Below are 24,333 nucleotides of genomic sequence, written 5' to 3'. Positions count from 1 at the left end.
GATGATCCGGCCTCAAACGACCACTCATGTCGTTTTCATTCTCATAGAACTAACAACAGTCAGGCTATATGTGAGTTCAATCTTACAAAATTCTTTATTGAATACATCACATATATTTATATTGACAGTTGGAACACCTCTTTCAATTTCACAAATATTAGGACAGCACTCCTTAGGTAGTGAAAGATATTGATTTTATTTTATGTTATTTCAGCCGGAATAGGTGGTATGTCAGTTGCAACGTTTCAGGCTTAATAATCGCCCTTCATCAGGCTGACAAGACATAATGTACAGAAAAGAAAATTTATACAGAAAGGAAAAAAAAAATCAAATTCATATGTAGGTCCTCATGATAATAGAATAGGTGCATAAATACATGATTATACAGCTAACAAAAGATATAACATATAACACGAGGGCTATCTGGTGAATACATATGATAATGTTGCAGTGACATATGCAGAGGCGTTGCTGAGTACATAATTGCTAATGTGTGGTGTAAACTGCGGCCAAGGAAGATCATATGGCCCCAGGGTACACCAACACATAGAGACATATATCAAGGCAATGATATATAAACTACCTATAAAGGCAGCAAGCTATATAAATACATATAAATATTTGTATTGGCAGGCGGGGTAGTCAGGGCACACCTGCGGCAGGGAACTGTCACAAGTTAGTCCCAAGCACCACACCATCCAACATATATTGTGACAATAATACATATACTTTCTGCAAAGACAGCAAGTCATATAAGTACATATAAAAGCTCATATTGGCAGGCGGGGCGGTCAGGGCACACCTGCGGCAGAGGACTGCCACAAGTTAGTCCCAAGCACCACACCATCCAACATATATTGTGACAATAATACATATACTTTCTGCAAAGACAGCAAGTCATATAAGTACATATAAAAGCTCATACGTTAGCCCCAAGCGCCACACCATCCAACAAGGCTGAGACAGCATGAATCGGTATATAGGAAAGACACAAAGGTGAAACTCCTAGGAGTGCATAATTAGACCTCAAGATATAGAAGGGACTTCTAGAGGTAAGTGGAATGGGAGGACTAGGAAAAGGGAGCAAAGTAGACTGCCATACATTTAAGTTAAAATAAGTAACTTACCACTCTGAGGACCACACTGTGTATACAGCCGGCGCTTGATTACATGTGGGACGCGCCATCTTTAATACTCCTTAATGACCTGTGGTAGGTAGATAGGGGGTCATGTGGTCCAGGTGGTGGGTGGGCCCAGTCTCCAGAACGAGGTCTGGGAACTGGAGCATTGGTTGGCACTGGTGAGTGTACCAATGCGTCACTTCCGGTTATCGGACTCGCAACCGGAAGTGGCGTGCGTGTCACGCACCCGGAAATGGCATGCGTGCCAAGGGGGTTGTGCTGCCATGTGATAAGATCACATGATCGCACCATCCCTAATGGAACTACAGCACGCAATCTATGGGTACGGCAGTGTACAAGCTATGGGGCGATACTGAGGCGCAAAAGCACTGCAAAGTTACTGTATAGCGCATATAATCAACAGCTGTCTTGGGTCAGAATTCGATGTATACATTGAAATACAGGAAGTAACATAAAGAGCTACTGTCAAAAAATGTCTATATTCCCAAATGACCAGGTTACATAGTCACCATGGCAGCAGAAAAGGGTGGTCATGGAACTAGGTAGGCTGGGTAGGACGGAGTGTCCACATTAGAAAACGCAGAGGGAAACCACTGAACCAGAATATGGTATAGCCAGAGGGCAGATACGGATATAATACCATGGGTTGGTAGAACAACGGACAGGGTGGTCTTGACTACACCCTTTGATGCTCAGCGTGAGGTATCTTGGGACCGTAAAGTGTGCTTTGCTGAAGTCACCATCAGCTACTGAACAATTCTGGTCCTATAAAGACAAATGCATTGAACAAATATAAATTATATTGAAATGAACTATTTACACAATTAGCCTAAAGGTAATCCTTATTCAACCCAACCGGTTGTAGGGTACATAGCCGACGGATCCAGGACATCTCTCTTTCCCGTAGTACCGCCTGGCGGTCCCCCCCTCTTCTAAGAGGAGGAATCCAATTAATTATCTGGAAACGTAGTTGACTGATGGCGTGTTTATGTTCTAAAAAGTGTTCAACAAGAGGGGCGTACATTTTTTGGGTACGGATGTTTGATTTATGTTGGGAGATCCGTTCTTTGATTTTCTGTATGGTCTGACCAACATAGCCGAGGCCGCAGGGGCACTTAATCAAATATACAACGAAACTCGTCTGGCATGAGAAGTGGCCTTGGATTTTGAAAGTTTTGCCTGTTGAGGGGTGGGTGAAGGTAGGGCCTTTAGTGACACTACTGCACTGGGCACATGAAAGGCACGGGTATGTGCCATTGATGGGAGAACCTGTGATGGTGGTCTGGATTCCGGAGCCTTTGTTACTCCCTATATCAGATTTGACTAGTAAGTCCCTAATGTTTTGGGCTCTTTTATAGGACATGAGTGGCATGTCTCTGAAGACATTGGGGAAATTGTTAGTAAGGATGTGCCAGTGTTTTTTAATGATTCTTTTAATCTCCATGCTCTGCTGTGAAAATGTGGTTACGCATGGGATGCGTTTCAGGCTAAGTTTTTCCGAACGTGCCTTAGATGTCAGGAGGTTGTTTCTTGGGATCTCAGCAATTTTTTGGGTATGTGCGTTCAGAATGTGGGACGGGAAACCCCTTGTTATAAATTTAGACGACATTACATTAAGTCTTTGGTCCAATATGGATGGGTCGGATACAATCCGTTTGACCCTCATCAATTGGGATCGTGGTAGAGATCGGATCAGGCCTGGGGGATGGAAGCTATTGAACCTTAATAAACTATTTCTATCAGTGGGTTTGGTGTATAAAACAGTGGTGATGATTTTGTCCCTTACCTTCAGACAGACATCTAGGAAAGAGATTTCGGACCGACTAGAGCTCAGAGAAAGAGAGATGGTGGATACGCCGGTGTTGATGTCCCGATGGAAGGTCTGAAGATCTTCCTCCGTACCCTGCCAAATACAGAAGACATCGTCAATATATCTAACCCAGCACTGTGCATGATCCTTAAACATTGCATGGGGATATACAACCTTTTCTTCAAAGGAATTCATGTAGATGATGGCGAGGACAAATGTCAGTAGGGACAGTATGAATTCCTGTTCGACTGGAGAAAATTCTGCCTCTAAGGATAGGGCAGCCCTAACGCATTCGATTACTGCATCTGTGGGGATGTTGGTATATAGACTAGTTACGTCCATAGTTACCAAATATGGATCATTGTCCCCAAGCTGGACCTTGTTGATTTTATTTAAAAAATCTGTGGTGTCCTGGATATACGACCTGCCACTTAGGGCATAGGGTCGCAATAGGTTGTCCAGTAATTTTGCTGCTGCCTGAAACACGGAATCACATCCAGAGACGATAGGTATCCCAGGGGGATTTTCCTTATCTTTGTGTACCTTGGGGAGTGTGTAAATGACTGGAATCCGGGGATACTGGGGGACCAGGTAATCAACCATTTTGTTCGTGAGGAGCCCATTAGTGTGGGCACGTCCCACAATTTTAGACAGTTCTGTAAGGAACCTCCTAGTGGGGTCCTGATCCAGTGGTTGATAGGTACCATGTTCCCTCAATTGTCCCAGGATTTCGTCTTTTTATTTTAGACGGTCCATGATCACTATACCCGAGCCTTTATCGGCTGGTTTGATCACTATATTCCTATCTTTGGCCAGTTCTTTTAATGCGCCTTTTTGGCCCCTAGATAGGTTGAATCTCACCTTTTTCATGGATGATTTCTTTTCAAGGCTGTTCATCTTGTCCTGGACTTTAGATATGTATCTCTCGATCATCTCGTACTTCTTGGGAGGCATATATGTGCTTGGAAGCTTGCATCCTCTGGTTCGTGTTTGGAATGGTGAGGTGGGGAGTGGTTGTTCCTTCATCCAGATTGGTTTTTCAATATCCAGGTAGGCCCTCAGTCTAATGGACATTTGTCCTCAAAAGCAATTATTTTCTTTTTGAGGACCAATTTTATTTGCAGACATCCGGGACAGCGATGGGGTGTAACGTAGCACCTACGTTCGCCATCATCTACATGAATTCCTTTGAAGAAAAGGTTGTATATCCCCATGCAATGTTTAAGGATCATGCACATTGCTGGGTTAGATATATTGACGATGTCTTCTGTATTTGGCAGGGTACGGAGGAAGATCTTCAGACCTTCCATCGGGACATCAACACCGGCATATCCACCATCTCTCTTTCTCTGAGCTCCAGTCGGTCCGAAATCTCTTTCCTAGATGTCTGTCTGAAGGTAAGGGACAAAATCATCACCACTGATTTATACACCAAACCCACTGATAGAAATAGTTTATTAAGGTTCAATTGCTTCCATCCCCCAGGCCTGATCCGATCTCTACCACGATCCCAATTGATGAGGGTCAAACGGATTGTATCCGACCCATCCATATTGGACCAAAGACTTAATGAAATGTCGTCTAAATTTATAACAAGGGGTTTCCCGTCCCACATTCTGAACGCACATACCCAAAAAATAGCTGAGATCCCAAGGAACAACCTCCTGACATCTAAGGCACGTTCGGAAAAACTTAGCCTGAAACGCATCCCATGCGTAACCACATTTTCACACCAGAGCATGGAGATTAAAAGAATCATTAAAAAACACTGGCACATCCTTACTAACAATTTCCCCAATGTCTTCAGAGACATGCCACTCATGTCCTATAAAAGAGCCAAAAACATTAGGGACTTACTAGTCAAATTTGATATAGGGAGTAACAAAGGCTCCGGAATCCAGACCACCATCACAGGTTCTCCCATCAATGGCACATACCCGTGCCTTTCATGTGCCCAGTGCAGTAGTGTCACTAAAGGCCCTAACTCCACCCACCCCTCAACAGGCAAAACGTTCAAAATTCAAGGCCACTTCTCATGCCAGACGAGTTTCGTCGTATATTTGATTAAGTGCCCCCCAATATAATTTATATTTGTTCCATGCATTTGTCTTTATAGGACCAGAATTGTTCAGTAGCTGATGGTGACTTAAGCAAAGCACACTTTACGGTCCCAAGATACCTCACGCTGAGCATCAAAGGGTGTAGTCAAGACCACCCTGTCCGTTGTTCTACCAACCCATGGTATTATATCCGTATCTGCCCTCTGGCTATACCATATTCTGGTTCAGTGGTTTCCCTCTGCGTTTTCTAATGTGGACACTCCGTCCTACCCAGCCTACCTAGTTCCATGACCACCCTTTTCTGCTGCCATGGTGACTATGTAACCTGGTCATTTGGGAATATAGACATTTTTTGACAGTAGCCCTTTATGTTACTTCCTGTATTTCAATGTATATATCGAATTCTGACCCAAGACAGCTGTTGATTATATGCGCTATACAGTAACTTTGCAGTGCTTTTGCGCCTCAGTATCGCCCCATAGCTTGTACACTGCCGTACCCATAGATTGCGTGCTGTAGTTCCATTAGGGATGGTGCGATCATGTGATCTTATCGCATGGCAGCACAACCCCCTTGACACGCATGCCACTTCCGGGTGCGTGACACGCACGCCACTTCCGGTTGCGAGTCCGATAAGCCGAAGTGACGCATTGGTACACTCACCAGTGCTAACCAATGCTCCGGTTCCCAGACCTTGTTCTGGAGACTGGGCCCACCCACCACCTGGACCACATGACCCCCTATCTACCTACTACAGATCATTAAGGAGTATTAAAGATGGCGCGTCCCACATGTAATCAAGTGCCGGCTGTATACACAGTGTGGTCCTCAGAGTGGTAAGTTACTTATTTTAACCTAAATGTACGGCAGTCTACTTTGCTCCCTTATCCTAGTCCTCCCATTCCACTTACCTCTAGAAGTCCCTTCTATATCTTGAGGTCTAATTATGCACTCCTAGGAGTTTCACCTTTGTGTCTTTCCTATATACCGATTCATGTTGTCTCAGCCTTGTTGGATGGTGGGGTGCTTGGGGCTAACGTGTGGCGGTTTTCTGCCACGGGTGTGCCCTGACCGCCCCACCTGCCAATATGAGCTTTTATTTGTACTTATATAACTTGCTGTCTTTGCAGAAAGTTTATGTATTATTGTCACAATATATGTTGGATGGTGTGGTGCTTGGGACTAACTTGTGGCGGTCCTCTGCCGCAGGTGTGCCCTGACCGCCCCGCCTGCCAATATGAGCTTTTATATGTACTTATATGACTTGCTGTCTTTGCAGAAAGTATATGTATTATTGTCACAATATATGTTGGATGGTGTGGTGCTTGGGACTAACTTGTGACAGTTCCCTGCCGCAGGTGTGCCCTGACTACCCAGCCTGCCAATACGAATATTTATATGTATTTATATAGCTTGCTGCCTTTATAGGTAGTTTATATATCATTGCCTTGATATATGTCTCTATGTGTTGGTGTACCCTGGGGCCATATTATCTTCCTTGGCCGCAGTTTACACCACACATTAGCAATTATGTACTCAGCAACGCCTCTGCATATGTCACTGCAACATTATCATATGTATTCTCCAGATAGCCCTCGTGTTATATGTTATATCTTTTGTTAGCTGTATAATCATGTATTTATGCACCTATTCTATTATCATGAGGACCTACATATGAATTTGAATTTTTCTTTTATTTTTTTTTTTTTATTCAAAGTTTATTTATCATTTTCTTCTTCTCATTAAAACAAGAAAAACATAGATAAGAGAATAGCCATTACAAAAAGCACAGATATACATCCTCATATTTAACAAGAGCATACCCTAACAGCTTTTCCCCCTTCTTATTAATTATACCATAATCCTAAAAAAAAAGAAAGAAAGCTTTCCCCCTCCCCTCCCATCCCCACACCCACCCTCCCCTCCCTCCTCCCCCCTACCCACTTGGTTGTCTTGGGAGTGTCCTCAGGGTATTTTGTTTCAATGGCCTCTTTTCTAATAACTTATATCTATATTTCCCCCTCCTTACTCCTCATTTAATTACCCATCAGTTTCACCTGCCTGGCTTTCTCATAGCTCGTCACTCTTTCATATAGATTTTTCCATTCTACCACTCTTGGCGGGTGGTCCGCTCCCCATCCTCTGGCCAACACAACACGTGCCAGCATTAGCCCTTTTTCCCATTTCCTTTTGCTTTCTCTATCTCCCCCCATTATTCTAATGTCTCCCAAGACTGCCGTACTAATCCCCAGAGGTACAGGTCTCCCTGTTTCTCTCTCAAGGTCCTCAAAAACTTTAACCCAATACCCCTGTACAGTCGGGCAGGACCAAATCAGATGCACAAAATCAGCCCTTTCCTCTCCACATTTCCAACATTTTGCCTCTCCTGTTCTGTACATCTTACTCAATACCATGGGGGTAATATAGGTCCGGTGAAGGATAAAAAACTGCGTCAGTCGGAAGCCACTGGAGATTGTACTCCTTTTAACATTTTTATATATACTTCTCCAATCTAAAATTGCGGGTTCGACCTCTCGTGCCCATTTTTTTTCACTATTAAATCTAATCACCCCTCCCAGTCCCTTCTTTATTTTTTTATAAATCTGTGAGATTGACACTTTACTCCCTATTCCCTGATAACAAAATTCAACAAAATCTGAGTGCTTCGTGATAAAGTATTCTCTATTCTCCGTTTTATCGAAAGCATGTTTTAATCTAGCATATCTAAACCATGTGAGACAGTCTTTATCTATATTAAGACCCATTTCCTCTGGTGTCTTCAACTTTCCTTCCACCACCATCTGGTGCACAAACCTAATACCCTTTTTATCCCAAAATACAAAGTCTTCAAACTTCCAAAATTCCTTCAAATTTATGTTTCCCCAAATGGGGGAAATCTCTAGTGAGTGATTTATTCCTAGTAATTTTTTAACATTAACCCAAATTAAGTGTATCATATTATTGATTGGGCACTGCCTACCCTTTATTTTTATCATTCCTGTTTCTAAAGTACTAATGATATTATATTGGAGACCCTTCAGTTCCCCCTCCAAAAAGCGGCGCAGTCTGTCATCCTCCATCATTAACCACTGAAGCTGGGATGCAAAGTAATAACCCCTAAAGCATGGGACGGACAGGCCGCCATCTTCCTCATCTAGCCATAAATATTTTTGTTTCAGTCTGACCCTTTTTTTCCCCCAGATAAGGTCATTTATCACTCCTTCTAGTGCATTAAAAAAGTGATCCCCTATCCAGACTGGGCAGGATGATATAATATACAAGATCTGTGGTAATAAGACCATCTTTATTATCGCTATTCGGTCCGCTTGTCGTATCAGCAATTTTTGCCAGGTACTTGTTTTTTCCTTGACTCTTTTTAAAAGAGGCTCAATATTAAGTTCTAAATACTCCTGTATCCTTGAGCTAACTTTAATGCCCAGGTATTCAAACGACTCCGTGGGTTTCAGAATTTTGACCTTAATTTCCTCTGGCCCAATTTCCTGGCCAATTGGAAGTAATACCAACTTTGTCCAGTTCACCCTAAGGCCGGAGATAAGGCCGAACTGATTTACTATTTCCATCAAGTACAGTACCATTGGTACCCCTCCATCCACAAAAAACAGAATATCATCAGCATAGAGGCATATTTTATCTAATACACCATTTCCCCCAAACCCCCTTATTTTTTCATCTGCCCGGACCTTACAGGCCAATGGTTCCACAAATATGGCAAACAATAATGGGGAGAGAGGGCACCCCTGACGAGTACCCCTCTGCAAAGGTATTGGCTCTGAAATTTCTCCATTAATTTTTATCCTAACTTTCGAGTTCTTATATAAAAGCTGTACCCATTTGATAAATTTTTCTCCCAAATTAAACTCGTACATGACCTTCCATAGGTATGCCCATTCCACCCTGTCAAACGCTTTTTCAGCGTCCAAGGACAGGATGGAATGGGCACCCTCTCCTCCCATCTGCATGTTCAGTAATGTCCGTCGAATGTTGGTCTGAGCCTGGCGTTTGGGTATAAACCCTGATTGGTCTGGGTGTATTAACTTCACGATAACTTTTCCTAGGCGGTTTGCAAGTAATTTAGCACATATTTTAAAATCGGTGTTGAGAAGAGAGATGGGGCGATACGAATCCACCTTTTTCTCGTCCTTACCCTTTTTACCTATTAAACTTATTACCGCTTCCGAGAGGGAGGGCGGGAGTTCGCCTCTATCAATTGACTCGTTTAGGACCTGCACTAACACTGGAAGAGTGACATCTCCATATCTTCTATATATCTCGTAAGGGAAACCATCCAGCCCAGGACTGGAGTTCCCCTGAATAGTTTTCAGTGTCTCTCGTAATTCCTCAACTTCAATGGGGGCGTTCAGCCAGTCCCTCTCCTCTTCCGAGAGTCTGGGGATCGATACTCCCTCCAGGAAGCTTCTAAATTCTTTAAGCCCCCCCCCTCCCTCCGAGGAGTAGAGGCCCCTATAATATTCAATAAATTCGCGCTCTATCTCTCTCTGGCTGGATGCCATCCCCCCAGCTCTCCTCTCAACACCGCCAATCCTATTTCCCGTCCTTTGACTCTGTATAAGTGTGGAGAGAAGTCTTCCTGACTTCCCAGATTCCCTAAAATATTGTTCCCCCTCAAAAAACACCTTCTGTTGTGCCTTGTCCATCAGATAATTCCTCAATGCCCTTTTTGCTTGATCCAGCTGGTCTATCAGTTCAGGGATTTTCTTCCTCATAAGTTCTACTTCTATTTTTTTTATCCTCTCTGTCAGTTCTCTCTCCTGTTCTGCAAATCCCCTCTTCAGGCCCTTAATTTTGCTAACCAAAATACCACGTAGAAATGCTTTAAAAGCATCCCAAACATACCCTGAACCTGCTGATCCCAAATTATGTTTCCAAAACTCCTCTATATCCATTCTAATATCGTCTTCCTCCTTAATTAGATTCAGCCAGTGTGGGTTTAGACGAAACTCACGACTTTTTAGTCTTTGATTTGTTTTAAACCGCAGGCAAACAGGGGAGTGATCTGAGATACTATTTGCTTCATACCTCATGCTGGAGATCTTATTTACTAAATCTGAACTAACCAGTGCCAGATCTATTCTGGACATTATTTTATTTCCCCTGCTAAAGCAGGAAAACCCTAGTTTATCACCATATAGGTATCTCCATACATCTATTAATGATAATTCCTGCGATATTTTCCCCAGCACTGATTGTCGCCCAGTCGGCTGTTTATCCTTCGGGATCACAGAGTATCTGTCTAATTCGTCATTCATAACATTGTTAAGATCCCCCATTATTACTATGGGACACTTGCCTCTAGAGTCTGCATACTCCATTAGTCTATGGATGACCGTTAAAGAAAAAGGGGGGGGGGTATATACACAAAAGCCAAAATACACACAATCCCATTCCATTGACAATGAAGGAATACATATCTACCCCTCTCATCTATTTTCTCGTCAAATGGGAGGTAATCTACCATATGATGAATGTATACACTAACTCCAGATGAGTATGTAGAAAAGCATGAGTGATATTGATACCGGGCCCATTTCTTGTTTAAAAAATTTATCTTATCTTTTGTACTATGCGTCTCCATAAGTCCAACTATAGCCGGGAGATGTCTGGTAACATTATCAAAAACCATTACCCTTTTAACCCTATCTCCGAGCCCGCGTACATTCCATGTCATAATACTACTCATTCAAATCTGTCGCTTTTTTTTTTTTTTTTTTTTTTTCTCCCCTTCTCTTCCTTCACCTTAAACCCTGCTAGACCTCCCAAGACAACCATTCCTCCCCTTCTCCTTTTTCTAACCCCCCCCCCCCTATCTGGTCGGTAGAAATCAAACATTTCCCCCACCTCTTACATTCAGCCTCTTCCCACCCCTACCCCTATACTCCCCCGACCCGATATGGTGCCTTCATATTCCTATTCCTTTAGCGTCTAACCAGTCCACTACCTCTTCTGGCGAGACGAAAAACCTGGCCTGGTCGCGATATATTATACGAAGCTTAGTGGGGTACAGCAGGGAATATTGTATCTGAGCTTCTGCAAGTCTCTTCTTCACTTCTTTAAACTCACGCCTTTTCGTCTGAGTAGCTCTAGAAAAATCTGGATATATCGCTATGTTATTTCCATTAAACTCAGTTGTCTGTATCTTTCTTTTAGTTCTCATTATTACATCTCTGTCTTTGGCGTTTTGTATTTTAGCCAAGATTGCCCTTGGTGGGCCCCCTTTTACCGGGGGTCTCCCTGGTATTCTATGAGCTCTTTCCACTGAGAACCATTGGGATAGGACATTCTCTTTAAAACTATCCTGCAGCCATTGTTGAATAAAGCCCGTTGTGTCCTCTCCTTCCACTCCCTCTGGAAATCCCACTATTCTGATATTTGATCTCCTGGACCTATCTTCCATTGTAGTAATTCTCTCCAGAAGGGTATTTTTCTCATCGTCTATCCCATCAATTCTTTTTTTTTTGTCCCTCTAAATCCTTTTTCATCATTTCAGAGGATATCTGCAGCTCTTTCACTTTCTCCCTAACTTTATTCATATCCTCCTTTATGAAGGAGAGGTCCACCTGGACTGAGGCGATCTTTAGGGACAACTCCTCTAAACTATGGTTTGTTTTTTGTACTGCGCCTAAAATTTCTTCAAGTTTGTTATCTACCAGATTAATTCTTTCCGCCATTTTTCTTTTATTTTTATTTTTTTCTTTCTGTATATTATAATTTTTCTTTTCTGTACATTATGTCTTGTCAGCCTGATGAAGGGCGATTATTAAGCCTGAAACGTTGCAACTGACATACCACCTATTCCGGCTGAAATAACATGAAATAAAATCATTATCTTTCACTACCTAAGGAGTGCTGTCCTAATATTTGTGAGATTTAAAGTTCTGGAGGTGGAGCTTTAGAACACAACCTGGACGTGCACCCACCCTTGCCATTTAACGAATAGAGTGCTGTGGCCCATTTTCCTGTAAATACTCGAAATACTCCACCTCTTTCAATTGGTAAATTGTAAAACCCCCTCTGATTGGCTATGCAAATGAGGTAAGCAGGGATTAGTTCAAGAGCTTGGCTGGGAGGCAGATGGGTGTGGCCATTGTCACAGAGAGATTCAAACCATGACAGCAATCTTGAATTTCAGGTCACTAGGGTTGTGCATTCTCGCATTATCCGTGGTTCTCTTTAGTGCCTCGTTCATTGGGAGGGCTATGGTCCTGAGGAGAGGATGTGGGTCCCAGTGGCGGACATTAAGGCCACTTGTCTCATCAGGGCTTTCCATAGGTCTCATCCTGAGAAGGAGGGCCCTGAGTTTCTGGAGTCTACCCGTAGAGGGAGGGGTACTGTCACCGCCAGTTCTGTGGGAAGATCTGGCAGACGTTCTTCTCTACCTCTTGTATGAAGTTCTTTGTTTTAGTTTCACTTTGTTATCTCCTTTCCTTCTGCCAGGTGTCACTTATTTAGAATAATTGTCTTCCTTTATATTCCCTCCCATACTGCCTCACATTGCGGAGGCTGCTGCTGCTGCTGTTTGCTCAGATACAGTGAGTGCAGAACTATTAGGCAAATTAGTATTTTGACCACATCATCCTCCTTATGCATGTTGTCTTACTCCAAGCTGTATAGGCATGAAAGCCTACTACCAATTAAGCATATTAGGTGATGTGCATCTCTGTAATGAGAAGGGGTGTGGTCTAATGACATCAACACCCTATATCAGGTGTGCATAATTATTAGGCAACTTCCTTTCCTTTGGCAAAATGGGTCAAAAGAATGACTTGACAGGCTCAGAAAAGTCAAAAATAGTGAGATATCTTGCAGAGGGATGCAGCACTCTTAAAATTGCAAAGCTTCTGAAGCATGATCGTCGAACAATCAAGCGTTTCATTCAAAATAGTCAACCGGGTTGCAAGAAGCGTGTGGAAAAACTAAGGTGCAAAATAACTGCCCACAAGGTGTGCAATACTCAGAGACATGGCCAAGGTAAGAAAGGCTGAAAGACGACCACCACTGAACAAGACACACAAGCTGAAACGTCAAGACTGGGCCAAGAAATATCTGAAGACTGATTTTTCTAAGGCTTTATGGACTGATGAAATGAGAGTGAGTCTTGATGGGCCAGATGGATGGGCCCGTGGCTGGATTGGTAAAGGGCAGAGAGCTCCAGTCCGACTCAGACGCCAGCAAGGTGGAGGTTACTCCACAGCGTGGCTGGAAAGAAAGGGTTTAAAAGAAGAAAATCTAATGACATGGCCTCCTTGTTCACCTGATCTGAACCCCATTGAGAACCTGTGGTCCATCATCAAATGTGACATTTACAAGGAGGGAAAACAGTACACCTCTCTGAACAGTGTCTGGGAGACTGTGGTTGCTGCTGCACGCAATGTTGATGGTGAACAGATCAAAACACTGACAGAATCCATGGATGGCAGGCTTTTGAGTGTCCTTGCAAAGAAAGGTGGCTATATTGGTCACTGATTTGTTTTTGTTTTGTTTTTGTTTTGTTTTTGAATGTCAGAAATGTATATTTGTGAATGTTGAGATGTTATATTGGTTTCACTGGTAAAAGTAAATAATTGAAATGGGTATATATTTGTTTTTTGTTAAGTTGCCTAATAATTATGCACAGTAATAGTCACCTGCACACACAGATATCCCCCTAAAATAGCTAAAACTAAAAACAAACTAAAAACTACTTCCAAAAATATTTAGCTTTGATATTAATGAGTTTTTTGGGTTCATTGAGAACATGGTTGTTGTTCAATAATAAAATTAATCCTCACAAATACAACATGCCTAATAATTCTACACTCCCTGTTTCTTTATTGTGTTTCCTTGCTGGCTTGATTCTAGCTGACCCTGTCCTTATTAAGTGCAGGGAGCTGGTGGTCGTGTCCCCTCACTATTTATATGGTTTTCAGGTGTCACACAGTCTTAGGTACATGGGCATGCAATCGTCTACCATTGAGACCCTTGGATGTGCATAGCAGTCAGGGAGAGCTCTTAGGTTTTTTTTTTCACCTAAATGCTTAGTTTGGGATCAAGCCAGTCGGTCGTTTATTTATAAGTTCCAGCTATCTGCAACTTCATCCGTGACAGGTGGAGGAGGAGAAGGGGGGGGGGGTTGCAGCCACTATAGGTTGTGGTGGAATTCCTGATGGAAGTAGGGCCCACAATCCTTGGGGTCAGTAGCACCTGTGCCATCCCAGGGTACGACTCTCTGCCGGCCTCCACAACGTTCACCAAGTGTGCCGTCAGGGAAATGTATTGTCCCTAGCCATAGGCATTTGTCCATGTGTCAGTCGTTAAGTGGACCTTCCCAATAACTGCGTTGGTCATGGCACGGGTGATGTTATGGGACACATGCTGGTGTAAGGCAAAATAGTGGCGGCTGGGGACTGAGCAACGAGAGACGGCCACTACCGTCAGACTGCAGATAGCCTCAGTGTCCACAAGCTTAAATGGCAACATTTCCAGGGCCAGTAATTTGGAAAGGTTCACATTTAGTACTATGGCCTGTGGGTGGGTGGCTGAGCATTTGCGCTTTCGTTTAAAAGCCTGGGGTATGGACATCTGTATGCTGCGCTGGGACACAGAAGTGGGTGTGCTAGCTGATGGTACTTGCGAAAGTCCAGTTGCAGGGCAGGAGGAATACAGACCTGCGTCTTGGACAGGGGATTGGCCAGCACGTAACACAGGGGAAGAGCAGGCAGTGGTGTGAACCCCAGGAGACACTGTAACCCCAGGAGTTCCGCCCACCTATTAGGGTGCTTTGATGACATGTGGTGGATCATGCTGGTGAGGTTGCTAGTGTTCACGCCCCTGCTCATTTTGGTACGGCACAGGTTGCAAATAACAATTTTTTTATCGTCCACACTGTCTTCAAAAAAGTGTCAGACTGCGGAACTCCTACCCCTTGGCAAGGGAGATTTCCGCAAGGGGGTGCTCTGGGAAACAGTTGCGGGCCTGTTTGGTGTGGCCCACCATCTCTCTTTTGCCACCCCACTTCCTCTTTCAGCCTTTTACGGTGCTGCGGATCCCTCCACCTCTGTACTGCTGTCCTCGCTTGGCTAGCCACCTTTCCAGGTTGGGTCAGTGATTTCATCGTCCACCACCTCCTCTTTCACTTCCTCACTCTGGTCATCCTCCTGACTTGTTGACCTAACAACAACCTCACTTATTGACAACTGTGTCTCATTCTCATCATCAACCTCTTGAGACACAAATTGCAGTTGACTTATTGGCAACTGTGTCTCATCATCATCATCATCCACCTTGTGAAACACTAATTGCTGTCCCCACCGCCATCTTCTGACTGTGGATGCTCAAGAGTTTGGGTATCAGTGCACAAGATGTCCCTCTTCAAGTGGGTTTGGCGAGAGGCCAAAATTAAGGAATGTCGATGAAAAGAGCTCCTCAGAAAATTCAAGTATGGGATCACTTGTTTACAAAGACTCTCCATGGTGGGGAGAAGGAGGATCAGGGCAAGGATTCTGTTGACCAGACTCTTGGCTACTGAGACTGTACTTTGTGGAACACAGGGTGGTGCTTAACTGACTGGAAGCATTATCTGCTGCAATCCAACTCACCACCTGGTTGCACTGGTGTGACGTTGAGAGTGGTGTCCTGCGCCGCCCTGTAAACTGGGACATGAAGCTAGGTATCGTGGATGAGTTTGTTTCTTGTGCTCTGGTAGCCGGCACAGTTTCACCGCGCACATAGCCACAGCCTCTGAGTGCACCATCAGCAGCACGGCTACTTCCCCATCCCTTACTGCTCACCTTCCGCATATTAAATGGGATATATACCCATGCTGGGTGAGAGACATATCTTGGCAAATGACAACTTTTCCTATTTTTTTAAACAAAGTTGGCATTTGACCAAGATATTTTTCTCACCCAGCATGGGTATATGTAAAATGACACCCCAAAACACATTCCCCAACTTCTCCTGAGTACGGCGATACCAGATGTGTGAAACTTTTTGAGACTTTGTAAGGAAAAAAGAAAATAAATGAAAAATCATCATTTTCCGCTAACTTGTGACAAAAAATAAAAAATTCTAGGAACTCGCCATGCCCCTAACGGAATACCTTGGGGTGTCTTCTTTCCAAAATGGGGTCACTTGTGGCGTAGTTATACTGCCCTGGCAATTTAGGGGCCCAAATGTGTGAGAAGTACCTTGCAATCAAAATGTGTAAAAAATGGCCTGCGAAATCCGAAAGGTGCACTTTGGAATTTGTGCCCCTTTGCCCACCTTGGCTGCAAAAAAGTGTCACACATCTGGTATCGCCGTACTCAGGAGAAGTTGGGGAATGTGTTTTGGGGTTTCATTTTACATATACCCATGCTGGGTGAGAGAAATATCTTGGCAAAAGATAACTTTTCCCCTTTTTTTTTATACAAAGTTGGCATTTGACCAAGATATTTTTCTCACCCAGCATGGGTATATGTAAAATGACACCCCAAAACACATTGCCCAACTTCTCCTGAGTACGGCGATACCACATGTGTGACACTTTTTTGCAGCCTAGATGCGCAAAGGTGCCCAAATTCCTTTTAGGAGGGCATTTTTAGACATTTGGATCCCAGACTTCTTCTCACACTTTCGTGCCCCTAAAAAGCCAGGGCAGTATAAATACCCCACATGTGACCCCACTTTGGAAAGAAGACACCCCAAGGTATTTAATGAGGGGCATGGCGAGTTCATAGAAATTTTATTTTTTTGCATAAGTTAGCGGAAATTGATTTTTTTTTGTTTTTTTCTCACAAATTCTCACTTTCCGCTAACTTAGGACAAAAATTTCAATCTTTCATGGACTCAATATGCCCCTCACGGAATACCTTGGGGTGTCTTCTTTCCGAAATGGGGTCACATGTGGGGTATTTATACTGCCCTGGCTTTTTAGGGGCCCTAAAGCGTGAGAAGAAGTCTGGAATATAAATGTCTAAAAATGTTTACGCATTTGGATTCCGTGAGGGGTATGGTGAGTTCATGTGAGATTTTATTTTTTGACACAAGTTAGTGAAATATGAGACTTTGTAAGAAAAAAACTAACAAAAAAATATATATATTTCCGCTAACTTGGGCCAAAAAAATGTCTGAATGGAGCCTTACAGGGGGGGTGATCAATGACAGGGGGGTGATCAATGACAGGGGGGTGATCACCCATATAGACTACCTGATCACCCCCCTGTCATTGATCACCCCCCTGGTAAGGCTCCATTCAGACGTCCGTATGATTTTTATGGATCCATGGATAGGAACCGCAAAACACATACGGACGTCTGAATGGAGCCTTACCAGGGGGGTGATCAATGTCAGGGGGTGATCAGGGAGTGTAGATGGGTGATCACCCCCCTGTCATTGATCACCCCCCTGTAAGGCTCCATTCAGACGTCCGTATGATTTTTACGGATCCATGGATACATGGATCGGATCCGCAAAACACATGCGGACGTCTGAATGGAGCCTTACAGGGGGGTGATCAATGACAGGGGGTGATCAGGGAGTGTATATGGGTGATCACCCCCCTGTCATTGATCACCCCCCTGTAAGGCTCCATTCAGACGTCCGTATGATTTTTATGGATCCATGGATACATGGATCGGATCAGCAAAACACATGCGGACGTCTGAATGGAGCCTTACAGGGGGGTGATCAATGACAGGGGGTGATCAGGGAGTGTATATGGGTGATCACCCCCCTGTCATTGATCACCCCCCTGTAAGGCTCCATTCAGACGTCCGTATGATTTTTACGGATACATGGATACATGGATCGGATCCGCAAAACACATGCGGACGTCTGAATGGAGCCTTACAGGGGGGTGATCAATGACAGGGGGTGATCAGGGAGTGTATATGGGTGATCACCCCCTTGTCATTGATCACCCCCCTGTAAGGCTCCATTCAGACGTCCGTATGATTTTTACGGATCCATGGATACATGGATCGGATCCGCAAAACACATGCGGACGTCTGAATGGAGCCTTACAGGGGGTGATCAATGACAGGGGGTGATCAGGGAGTGTATATGGGTGATCACCCCCCTGTCATTGATCACCCCCCCTGTAAGGCTCCATTCAGACGTCCGTATGATTTTTACGGATCCATGGATACATGGATCGGATCCGCAAAACACATGCGGACGTCTGAATGGAGCCTTACAGGGGGGTGATCAATGACAGGGGGTGATCAGGGAGTGTATATGGGTGATCACCCCCCTGTCATTGATCACCCCCCTGTAAGGCTCCATTCAGACGTCCGTATGATTTTTACGGATACATGGATACATGGATCGGATCCGCAAAACACATGCGGACGTCTGAATGGAGCCTTACAGGGGGGTGATCAATGACAGGGGGTGATCAGGGAGTGTATATGGGTGATCACCCGCCTGTCATTGATCACCCCCCTGTAAGGCTCCATTCAGATGTCCGCATGTGTTTTGTGGATCCGATCCATGTATCCATGGATCCGTAAAAATCATACGGACGTCTGAATGGAGCCTTACAGGGGGGTGATCAATGACAGGTGGGTGATCAATGACAGGGAAGTGATCAGGGAATCTTTATGGGTGATCACCCGCCTGTCATTGATCACCCCCCTGTAAGGCTCCATTCAGACGTCCGCATGTGTTTTGCGGATCCGATCCATGTATCCGTAAAAATCATACGGCCGTCTGAATGGAGCCTTACAGGGGGGTGATCAATGACAGGGGGGTGATCAATGACAGGGGGGTGATCAGAGAGTTTTTATGGGGTGATCATGGGTGATCAGGGGTTCATAAGGGGTTAATAAGTGACGGGGGGGGTGTAGTGTAGTGTGGTGTTTGGTGCGACTTTACTGACCTACCTGTGTCCTCTGGTGGTCGATCCTAACAAAAGGGACCACCAGAGGACCAGGTAGCAGGTATATTAGACGCTGTTATCAAAACAGCGTCTAATATACCTGTTAGGGGTTAAAAAAATCACATCTCCAGCCTGCCAGCGAGCGATCGCCGCTGGCAGGCTGGAGATCCACTCGCTTACCTTCCGTTCCTGTGAGCGCGCGCGCCTGTGTGCGCGCGTTCACAGGAAATCTCGCGTCTCGCGAGATGACGCGTATATGCGTCGCTGTGCGCAGGGCTGCCGCCTCCGGACCGCACATCTGCGTTAGGCGGTCCGGAGGCGGTTAATATGTATAAATATATCAGGGGTCAGTACAGAGATCTATCCCATCATCTATTTATCCCCAGGACTGTAACTGTGACGAGGGGACAACCTCTGCGTCTGGAGGAAAGAAGGTTTGTACACAAACATAGAAGACGATTCTTTACGGTAAGAGCAGTGAGATTATGGAACTCTCTGCCTGAGGAGGTAGTGATGGTGAGTACAATAAAGGAATTCAAGAGGGGCCCGGATGTATTTCTGGAGTGTAATAATATTACAGGCTATAGCTACTAGAGAGGGGTCGTTGATACAGGGAGTTATTCTGATTGCCTGATTGGAGTCGGGAAGGAATTTTTTATTCCCCTAAAGTGGGGAAAATTTAACTCACAGTTTTTTTTTGCCTTCCTCTGGATCAACTTGCAGGATGACAGGCTGAACTGGATGGACAAATGTCTTTTTTCGGCCTCATGTACTATGTTACTATGTTATACTGGAGATGTTGTGCAGGTAATGTCGCTGTCACCAGCAACAACAAAAAATTAGACTGAATGTCACTGATATTTTGGATTGGCAAATGTTATAAAGGATGTGCGGTGCATCGCGATGCTCGAGCCGAACTGGTATTCGGCCGAGCATGCTCAATCAACACTAATCTGCACACTATGTCACCTTGACATTCTGTTGTATCCTCCTAATGCTGCTGCTACTGCCATCTCCACACTATGTCACCTTGCCACTCTGTGGTATCCTCCTGCTGCTGCTACCATCTTCACACTATGTCACCTTGCCACTCTGTGGTATTCTCCTGCTGCTGCTACCATCTTCACACTATGTCACCTTGCCACTCTGTGGTATCCTCCTGTTGCTGCTGCCATCTCCTCACTATGTCACCTTTCCACTCTGTGGTCTCCTCATGCTGCTGCCAAATCCACACTATGTCATTTTGCAACTCTGTGGTCTCCGGATGCTGCCACCATCTCCAAACTATGTCACTTTGCCACTCTGTGGTCTCCTGATGTTGCTGCTGCTGTCATCTCCAAACTATTTCACCTTGCCACTCTGTGGTCTCCTCATGTTGCTGCTGCCATCTCAACACTATGTCACCTTGCCCCTCTTTGGTATCCTCCTGCTGCCATCTCCACAGATTGTCACCTTGCCACTCTGTGGTATCCTGCTGCCATCTCCACATTACATCATCTTGCCACTCTGTGGCCTCCTAATGGTGCCGCCACCTCCAAACTATGTCACATTGCCACTCTGTGGTATCCTCAGGCTGCTGTCATATCCACACTAGGCCACCTTGCCACTCTATGGCCTCCTGATGCTGCCGCTACAGCCAAACTATGTCACCTTGCCACTCTGTGGTCTCCAGATGCTGCCGCCACCTCCAAATTATGTCACCTTGCCACTTTATGGTAAGGCATCAAACTTAGATGTCTGCCAGATATCAAAGTCAGGTTTCAAAGTCAGATATCAGACTCAGGGGTGAGAGTCAGTATTTTGCCTCAAACAGACATTGGGCCAGATATATCATTAGGCAAAGTCACTTTTGTGGAGTGGAAAAGTCGCAAAAAAGTCCCAAAGGCTAAAACTGCGCACAAATTTGCGACTTTTTTCTGCTCTGCACTATGCTCGCCAGTTTTCTGAAAGTGGGCGTGTTTTCGTATGTAAATTAATCTCTAGACAGATTTACTATTGGGACTTTTTTAAAAAGTCGCAAAAAGTCGCAAAAAGTCGCAACTTCACTCCAGTGAGGACCATGCTTATCTTATGAGACTTTTTAATAGAACATGCGACTTTTTCAAAAAAACGTGCGACTTTTGTAAAGCTGCTTACTGACGGATAAACTGCGACCGTCAAACCACATTTATTACAGTCTTAAAGGGGCGATCATAAATCTGACTTGGCTAAAACTGACTTTAGCCATATGTGAAAGTGGAGTGAGCTGTCAGAGTCGTGATAAATCTGCCCCATTGTTCTGATATTTCACTATCATATCTGACCATGTCCTAAAATCTACACTGTATACAGTATGTGTATCTTTTCTCTATTTTGGCAGAAAGAAGAACGTTCTCCCTCACCTGTCATTGAAGTGGATAATCTGGAAAAATTTGTGCTCCGCCCAGCACCACAAGGTGTAACCATCAAATGCAAAGTCACAAGAGATAAAAAAGGAATGGACAGGGGGTGGTACCCAACTTATTATGTTCATCTTGATAATGACAAGAAGGTAAGAAATATTCTGTGATGCTACATACTGCAGTAGCAGCATGCATTGATACATTTTACATGCAATGTTAAATACTTTTGCATTAAAAATATTAGAGCAGTGATACCTTTATTGGCTAACCAGACAAATAAAATTTGAAAGCTATTCATAAAGGCTCCTTCATCAGGCAAGTTTATAAATGAATGACTGCGGGAAATGCATAAAATAAAATAAAAAAAATGTTACAGACATTTGTAGATGAGGTGATACATCCTCTTCCAGCCCCTGAGAATGTCAGCTCGAGTAGGGGACCAGAGACTAGGATTTCAGGGCAGGCCAGTGAGGTTCTGGTAGTGTGAGACTCAATCATTAGTGGTACAGATAGAATGATCTGTCTAAAAGACCAGGATCATTGAGCAGTGTTTTGTCTTCTTGGTGTTTGAGTTTGACATATCGCGGATCGGGGTGATAGAATACTGGTAGAGCTGGCAAAGACCCAACGGTCATGGTCCACATTGGAACCAATGACAAACTTAGAGGTCGGTGAAGTGTCACATTATAGAATAGAAAGACAGCGCAGATAGTGACCTGGGGCGAGGTAATGGAACTGGGGGTAGAATGGAGGAACGGAGCGAGGGACTAGAATAGTCTAAAATATCCCAAAACCTGTTAATTGTATGTATACTAAAGCCAGAAGCCTGACTAATAAAACTGGTGAACTGTAAGTATTAATGTCTAAGTGGGACTATGACATAGTGGGAATATCTGAGGCATAGTTGAATAATAGGTATTACTGATCGGTTAACGTACAGGTTTGCAGTCTGTTTAGAAAGGATCATAAAAACTGGAAGGAAAGGGTTTGCATTTATATAAAGTCCTGTCTAAAACTCACACTCTGGGAAGACATAAGTGAGGGACATGAACATTTAGAGTCACTGTGGTTAGAAATACATGGAGGCAAAAACAATAATACAATACTGATAAGAGTTCACGAAAATCCGCAGTATACACAAAAAAATCTTCTACTAAGGGAAATAGATGAGGTGGCAAAATCATAATGAGATCTTTATTATGGGGGACTTCAACTTCCAAGATATAGACTTATATCCTCAAAAATAAAAATTCAGCCACAAAATGTACATAGCTTATGGGTAGGGATGAGCGAACCCGAACTGTATAGTTCGGGTTCGTATCGAATTTTGGGGTGTCCGTGACACGGACCCGAACCCGGACATTTTCGTAGAAGTCCGGGTTCGAGTTCGGTGTTAGTCGCTTTCTTGGCGCTTTTTGAAAGGCTGCAAAGCAGCCAATCAACAAGCGTCATACTACTTGCCCCAAGAGGCCGTCACAGCCATGCCTACTATTGGCATGGCTGTGATTGGCCAGAGCACCATGTGACCCAGCCTCTATTTAAGCTGGAGTCACATAGCGCCGCCTGTCACTCTGCTCTGATCAGCATAGGGAGAGGTTGCAGCCGCATAGGGCGAGGTTAGGCAGTGATTAACTTCTCCAAAAGACTTAATTTAGAGATCGATCTGCAGCTGTGGATGACTGAACAGCTGCTATTGAATTGCTCACTGTTTTTAGGCTGCCCAGAGCGTTTTTCAGTCACTTTTTTCAGGGGTGATCGGCGGCCAATTTGTGTCTTGTGGTGTGCCAGCACAAGCTGCCACCAAGTGCATTTAACCCTCAATGGTGTGGTTGTTTTTTGGCTAAATCCTACATCAGGGTGAAGCTGTCACACCAAGTGCATTTAACCAGCAATAGTCTGGTTATTTTTTGGCCATATACTACATCAGGGGCAAGCTGAGCCTGTCACCAAGTGCATTTAACCCTCAATGGTGTGGTTGTTTTTTGGCTAAATCCTACATCAGGGTGAAGCTGTCACACCAAGTGCATTTAACCAGCAATAGTCTGTTTATTTTTTGGCCATATACTACATCAGGGACAAGCTGTCAACCAAGTGCATTTAACCCTCAATGGTGTGGTTGTGTTTTGGCTAAATCCTACATCAGGGTCAAGCTGTCACACCAAGTGCATTTAACCAGCAATAGTCTGGTTATTTTTTGGCCATATACTACATCAGGGGCAAGCTGCGCCTGTCACCAAGGGCATTTAACCCTCAATAGTGTGGTTGGTCAAGCTGTCACAGCAAGTGCATTTAACCATCAATACTGTGGTTATTTTTTGGCCATATCCCAGTCTAATTCTGTCAGTAAACGTATACCTGTCACCCAGCGCCTAAATGCTAGGCCTCAAATTTATATCCAGCTAAATCTGTTGTTACTGCTGTGGCTGGTCAAGTTATTTAGTGTCCGTCAAAGCACATTTTTTGTTCTGGGTTGAAATACAATTCCCAATTTAGCAATTTCCTAATTTAGTGGTTTCTGCTGTATCAGGCCTACTTTAAATTTATCCCTAAAAGGGTATATCAGATTCAAGGTGCACATAAGGTCATTCTGAATAACTTCACACACACGCTACTGGGCATTTCTAAGTCTAATTCTGTCAGTAAACCTATACCTGTCACCCAGCGCCTAAATAATAGGCCTCAAATTTATAGTCAGCTAAATCTGTCGTTACAGGTGTGGCTGGTCAAGTTATTTAGTGTCCGTCAAAGCACAGTTTTTGTTCTGGGTTGAAATACAATTCCCAATTTAGCAATTTCCTAATATAGTGGTTTCTGCTGTATCAAGCCTACTTTAAATTTATCCCTAAAAGGGTATATCAGATTCAAGGTGCACATAGGGTCATTCTGAATAACTTCACACACACGCTACTGTGCATTTCCAAGTCTAATTCTGTCAGTAAACCTATACCTGTCACCCAGCGCCTAAATACTAGGCCTCAAATGTATATCCAGCTAAATCTGTCGTTACTGCTGTACTGGTGTGGCTGGTCAAGTTATTTAGTGTCCGTCAAAGCACAGTTTTTGT

The 24,333-nt window shown here is 44.1% G+C and overlaps 1 protein-coding gene across 1 annotated transcript in view; it reads left to right on the top strand.

The window, feature by feature from the left end:
* TULP1 (TUB like protein 1) overlaps positions 1 to 24,333 on the top strand; it is a 460,336-nt gene that overhangs the window by 31,731 nt on the left and 404,272 nt on the right. Inside the window, exon 4 of the mRNA XM_044285681.1 lies at positions 21,248 to 21,418. Within this exon, the coding sequence (XP_044141616.1) occupies positions 21,248 to 21,418 (171 nt within the window). The remainder of the gene's footprint in view (positions 1 to 21,247; positions 21,419 to 24,333) is intronic.

Source organism: Bufo gargarizans, chromosome 3, assembly GCF_014858855.1.
Source record: "Bufo gargarizans isolate SCDJY-AF-19 chromosome 3, ASM1485885v1, whole genome shotgun sequence".
Classification (NCBI taxonomy): Eukaryota; Metazoa; Chordata; class Amphibia; order Anura; family Bufonidae; genus Bufo; species Bufo gargarizans.
The sequence above is the reverse complement of the archived record's forward strand: the minus strand, read 5'-3'. Positions and strand labels throughout refer to the sequence as shown.